General features: G+C 56.7%; 1 protein-coding gene across 1 annotated transcript in view; it reads right to left on the reverse strand.

The window, feature by feature from the left end:
• The window catches only part of Mzf1 (myeloid zinc finger 1), a gene marked incomplete in the record, with an annotated part of 7,007 nt that extends 1,377 nt beyond the window's left edge, over positions 1-5,630 (reverse strand). The window contains 6 exon segments of the mRNA XM_013509855.1: positions 1-72; positions 1,243-1,363; positions 1,476-1,531; positions 2,214-2,397; positions 3,043-3,463; positions 4,872-5,630. Of these exon segments, the coding sequence (XP_013365309.1) occupies positions 1-72; positions 1,243-1,363; positions 1,476-1,531; positions 2,214-2,397; positions 3,043-3,423 (814 nt within the window).
• Positions 5,631-6,021: the final 391 nt, after the last annotated feature.

The raw sequence follows: 6,021 nt of genomic DNA on the forward strand, positions 1-6,021 counted from the left end.
CCCAGGGGACGTGGAGGTGCGGGCTCAGCGCGGCCAGCCCCGCGGAGTCGCTGTCTGTCTGGATCGCAAAGCCTGCAAGGAGGGATCCCCTCCTGAGAGGGCCCTTTGTCGGGACCCAAGTGGAGCCAGGGAGCAGGGCCTCCATCAGTGCAGGCTTCCCCGGGGAACGGTGGGACAGAGCCCAGGGTAAGGAGGAAGGCCGGAGCGTGTGAAAAGACTTACCTTGTCTGCTTAAGTCAAGGACAGGGTGGGCGCCAGGACAAAAGTGGGCAGGTGGCAAGGCCAGAAGAAAGAGATGGGGCAGGGCCATCAGGCTCCTGGGCTTCACCTGGGGCACACCTGCACACAGGCTCCGGGGAGCGTGAGCCTGTGCACAGGGCCCCAGACCTGTGTGTGACCAACACAGAGGCCTGTTCTGCAGGTGGGATGTGGGGCCAGCCACACCCACCTTGCACATTCCAGTCAAGAGATTGAGTGTGGCCCGGAGGTGTCAACAAAGGCAACTGAGAGGCAGAGGCTGGAGAAAGGAAGTCTGGAGATTACACCAAGAAGACACAGTAAAATAAAAAGAAAAAAGAATAATTAAAAAAGACTGAGAGCCAGGCGTGGTGGCACAGGCCTGTAATCCCAGCACTTGGGAGGCTGAGGCAGGATCTTTGCAAGTTCGAGACCAGCCTGGGCTACAAAGTGAGCTGAAGGCCAGCTTGAACTGCACAGCGAGACCTTGTCTCAAAAAGACCAAAAAAAAAAAAAGAAGAAAAAAAGTGATTCTGTTGTGTGGACATCACAGTGATGGTTATGATATCAGTAGCCAATCTTTCTGTGTGTGCCGGCAATCGAACCCAGGCCCTCACACTCTACTACTGAGCTGCACCCTCTAACCACAATAGTCAATATAATCTTTTTTAGGAGATCCTGGGCAGGATCCCGGTTTGTCTTTGCCAGGTCCCTCTGCTGTGTCAAGGCCCCTTGTGTTCTGCCTACTAACCTGCTCTTCCTGCCACAACCAGACCTTCTCTGCCCTGACACCTGACCAACAGAACCTAGGATGCCAGGACTGGGAGAGGATGCAGGTGTGGGAAACATCAGCTTGACTCTCAGGAGGGTTAGGGTGGCTGGGAGGAGCCATGGGGTCCCTGGCAGAGAGTGGTCTAGTTTGGCCTGGAGAGGGCAGCCTGTTTGGGCCAGGAGCGGGGTGGATGAACGTGGGAGCCCAGATCCCCCATGGCTCGTTTGACTCACCTGGGGAGAAGAGGCCCCCAGCTTCCTCATGCCACAGGGCCCGAGGCTGCTCCCTCCAGGAGGGCCCCTCACGCCCAGTGTCACTGTGCCAGGAGGTCAGCTCCAGCACAGTCCTGTAGCCCTGAAACCACAGTGGTCATAGCTCATCCGCCAGGTGGGCACAGGGAAGGACCTATGGTACCCGCTGTGGAGGCTTGGGGCAGGGGATGGGTCACATCCTGTGTGGGGCTCACCTGGGCCTCCTCAGGTAGGAGAGTGGGTGCAGGTAAAAGCCCAGACTCCAGCAACTCTAGGGAGAGAAAGTGGGGTCAGATAGCCTGAGAACATTCCCACCCCAGCGCTCTTCTCAGTGGTACGACAGGCGCCAACATCCAGGTGCTAACCCGGGCAAGAGGGAAACCTGGGTGAGAGTTGAGGGCTGGAGAGGGCAAGGTGGGCCAGCTGAGAGCCTTGAGTGGGCATGGAGTAAAGGAGAGGACATTAGAAGCCCAGGGAGCAGGCTTCTGAGGGCCGGGGTGGGCCGAGGTTGAGCCTCTACAGCCCTGTGCACCCAGCAGGGCCATGTGTGTATGTGCACCCAAGAATGGTTGCTTGTGGGGGTGGGTGCAGGCAGAGGGCATACCCCTAGAGCTGCAGGATCCTGCCACAGCAGCACCTACCTGGACACCAGCGGGCTCCCTAGCTGCCAATGCATGCCCCTCACTGATCTGATACAAGTAAATCCTAGAGTCCACAGGTGTGGGACACATATGCGTGACTCTCAGGAGGGTTAGGGCGGCTGGGAGGAGCCACGGGGTTCATGGCAGAGAGTGGTCTGTAGAAGATGGGGAGAGTTGTGGAAATGGGGCTGTAGCTTGTAAGGGACAGAGATGGTTGCACTGGAAGGGAAACCTGACTGGGTGGGAGGTGAGGCCAAGGGCACATGGAAACCATTTCGTCCCGCAGGCCCAGCCCCCTTTGCCTGGCCTCACCTGGCTTCTCTGTAACCTCTGGCTCCTCTTTCACCTGAAAGCCCAGCGGCAATTGCTGCACAGCCCCAGGAGGTGTCTCAGGTCCAGGGTCTGGAGTTTGAGGCTTGGCTTGAGGTGGAGGCTGGAAGCTGGAAGGCTCCATCTTCTCTGACAGGACCTCCTGGCCCTGCACCTGGACTGTGACCTGGGGAGATGCCCCCACCAAGCAGAGAGTGGGACTGGGCACAAATGGGGTGGGCTCATGGGCACCACTCCATTGTAGGACCCGAATCGGCCTGGTCAATACTGACTGACAAGATTCTTCAGAATCGTACCTCTCAGCCAGGCACGGTGGCACAAGCCTGTAATCCCAGCACTTGGGAGGCTGAGGCAGGAGAATTGTTGCAAGTTTGAGAACAGCCTAGGCTACAAAGTGAGCTCAAGCCTAGCCTGAACTGCATATCAAGACTGTGTCTCAAAAAGGCAAAAAAAAAAAAAAAAAAAAATCCTGTCTCTTGTAGGCCTGGAGCAAGGAGCAAAAGGACCACTTGTGGGTACTCTCCGTTACTGACACCTAGAGCTGCATAGTGCCCTCCCTCTCTCCCCTTACCCTGCAGCCCATATATACAGAAAATTTCAGCTAATGCAGGAATGGGCTGTGGAGAACCCTCCTGCCCTGAGCAGCCTCACACAGGGTCTCTGGTGTAGGTGGCCACTTCTGTAGTCTGTGTGTGTGTGTGTGTGTGTGTGTGTGTGTACCCGCATGCGCATCTGAACACAGCAGTCTCCAGTGTAAGGCAAAGCAAGACAATGCTCTAGCCCTGACCTTCCAGGCAGGCCACTGACTCACCCATCTCCGAGGCCTGCCCAGCTCCCACCGGAGCCTGTCGACTAAGGCAGCAGCCTCTTCAGGGCTACTTGGCTGCTGCTCCTGCACGTGGGCCTGAATCTCAGGGGGCAGCACACCCAGGAACTGCTCCAGCACCAGGAGCTCCATCATCTGCTCTTTAGAGTGCAGCTCTGGCTGAAGCCACTGATGACATAGCTCTCGAAGCTGGGCCAGGGCCTCTTGGGGACCCACTGCGTCCTCATAGCAAAATCCCCGAAAGCGCAGGCGGGCAGCCTCAGGTGCCAGGTCCCACAGGGCCGCCTCTTCCTCTTCCCCAGAGTCCTCCAGCTTCACCACGACAGGTTCATCATCTTCTTGGGGTCCTAGCATGCTGGGCCTCATCAGGATCACCAGGTCAGGTCTGCAAGGTCAGTGTCTGTACCTAGCGAAGGAACAGAATGAGGCTGCTGCAGTAAGGAGACTGGCAGTGAATGCATCTTGAGGATGCACTGTATGCTGCGCTGTTCAATCCTCAGAACCGCCCCCACATGGAAGGCAGATGAGGACACCGAGACAGAGATTACACCCCAGAGACTGTTCTCCTGCCCTTTTCTCCAGACTGGCCTGTGCACCCCGCTCAATACAGCCTGCTAAAAGCTGGGCATGGTGTAGAAGTCCTGTAATCCCAGCACTCTGGAGGCTGAGGCAGGAAGATTGTAGGGAGACCCTGTCTCAAAAAAACAAACAACCCAGTTGAACTGAACTGAACCAAACCAAACCAACAATAAAACAGCCAGGCTGTTTCTTAGATAACACCTCTCTGTACTATATCCTGCTGTTCAATAGTAGTAACCTCCAGCGGCACAGCGCCTGCCTGGCAAGCGAGAGGTCGTGAGTTTGATTCCCGGTACCGGAAAAATACCAAAAAAAAAACCAAAAAAAATTAGTAACCTCATTTTTTTTTTTTTTTTAAAGTAACTTCATCCTTGCCCTCAGCTCTCCCTTTACTTGGTGGATGGCACCTGTGCCACCTACAACCTGTTATCAGCGCCACTGCTGCCTCCTGTTCCCAGCACCAGCCAGTCAGTGAACTTTCAATGCTCCTGCTGCATCTCTCTCAGACTTGACCCCTCATCCAGGCCCCACTATCATTCACTCCTAGCCTGGCCCCAGGGCCACTTTCATGCCATCCGGTCCCCCATCCTAACCTGTGTGACCCTACCAAGTGCCCCCACCCAAGCCCAACTCTTCATGCCACAAAATGCTCCTCAGGTCCCTGAGGTGGGGGTGAGGACCTCTGGGCCAGGAGTCTGCAAGGATAGCTCAAGATTCTGATCCCGCCCGTTTCAGGCCGCTGCGCCTCTGAACCGCAGTTTTCCCATCTGCAAATGGGGCTGCCTCCTCCCTCCTAGCACGGCCTTCGTGACAGTCTGAGTATATTAATAGGATGGCACAGCAGTCATCCGCCCTCCGGTGTCATCGACTTCGAGGGCTGCCTGATAGCAAGGGTAAAACCTCATTCTTCAAGATTACAGGTCGATTTGAAAACCTAGGAGAAACTTGGGTCACCCTCAAGCCGGCCAGTCGGGGCGAGAGTTCCGGAAATACATTTCCCAGAAGCCTTGGTCTACAGCTTCTGGCTCGGGCCTCTGGCGCCGCCATAGCAACCATGGGCGGGTCTTCCGGAGCCTGTCGTCGTGGCAATAAGCAGTGACTGACAAGCTACGCGCGAGGCCCGCCTTCTGCGAGAACGCGCTCTCACGGGCTCTCCCGGCAGCAGGAGCCTCCGAGTCCACCCTCTCCTCCCAGCCCTTCCCAAACCTTCCCGAGGGGAAAGCCCCCGCCCTCACCTTAGCGGCCAGCGCTCAGCGGGGCACGCTTCATTTACGAGCATGCGCGCTCGCTGTGCTCCGTCGGCAGCGGACTACGTCTCCCAAGATGCTCCGCGCCCACTCAAGCGACCCTCCCCTTCCCCCGTTGTCCCGCCCCCTGGGTTAGCGGTGGCTGCAAGGGTCAGGACGCGCTCCAGGCTGTCTCTTCCACGCTCTCCGCCTCCAATGCAAGGGTCCCGCCCCCGTCGACCTACGCAAGCTTCTTAGGGGGCAACTGACGGCGGTCCTTCCTGGGATTTGCAGTGTTTGTGTTTCGCACCAATCATGGCCCTCACAAGTATGCCGTCAGCCTCGTCGTCTGTATGGTAACCGCCTTCCGGGGAGGGGTTTCTCCTTCGCCATCTTCGGGATACGGAGCTCAGAGATTCTGCGCCGTGCTTTCTGGGACATGTAGTCGGCGAAGTGTCTGTGCGCGTGCGCCGCGATGGGAGACGCGTCTGTATACCCGGCAGTGAGTGGGCCAGAGCGTCTCCATGGTAATCAGAAAACTGACCTTTTAGTCTCCAGGCTGCACCGCAACCAGCTTGAATTTGAAAAGCTAGAGCGTTGGACCCAACCAGGATAGAGATGCCGAGCGGGAGAGATAGAGACAGATACCGGCCAGGGACAGGGGCAGCCCAGAGATGGCCAGGGCAGAGATACTTCGGAGGGCGTAGTAGAGCAGGTGGCAAGAGGGAGAGAGGTCGCAAAGGGATGCTGTTAGGGTTTGTGTCTGTGTGTCCCCCCAAAGCCTCATGCGGTCATGAGGCAGGCTTTCAGAGTCTGATTGATTGTGGGTGTGAGAGCTACACCAACCCTGGGGCGGATACTTTGCATATGTAAGGGAGAGGAGGAGGCTGCTTGCCGCTATTCCTCCCTTTTGTGCTTGTTGGTTTGCTGTGTTCGGCCGCCATGAGCTGTAGTCCTCTGACATGTGCCACTCTCCCTTGTAACCTGCCAAATATGGGCTGAAACGTCCAGAAATCGTAACTCAAATAAACCTTTCCTTCTTTAATTTTGGGCGTCACGGTTAGGGTTTGGGGTTTGGGTGTTAGGGTGTTAGGGTGTTGGGTTAGGGTTAGGGTTAGGGTTAGGGTTAGGGTGTTGGGTTAGGGTGTTGGGTTAGGGT

The sequence above is a fragment of the Chinchilla lanigera genome, unplaced genomic scaffold, assembly GCF_000276665.1.
Source record: "Chinchilla lanigera isolate Chin_1 unplaced genomic scaffold, ChiLan1.0 scaffold00183, whole genome shotgun sequence".
NCBI lineage: Eukaryota > Metazoa > Chordata > Mammalia > Rodentia > Chinchillidae > Chinchilla > Chinchilla lanigera.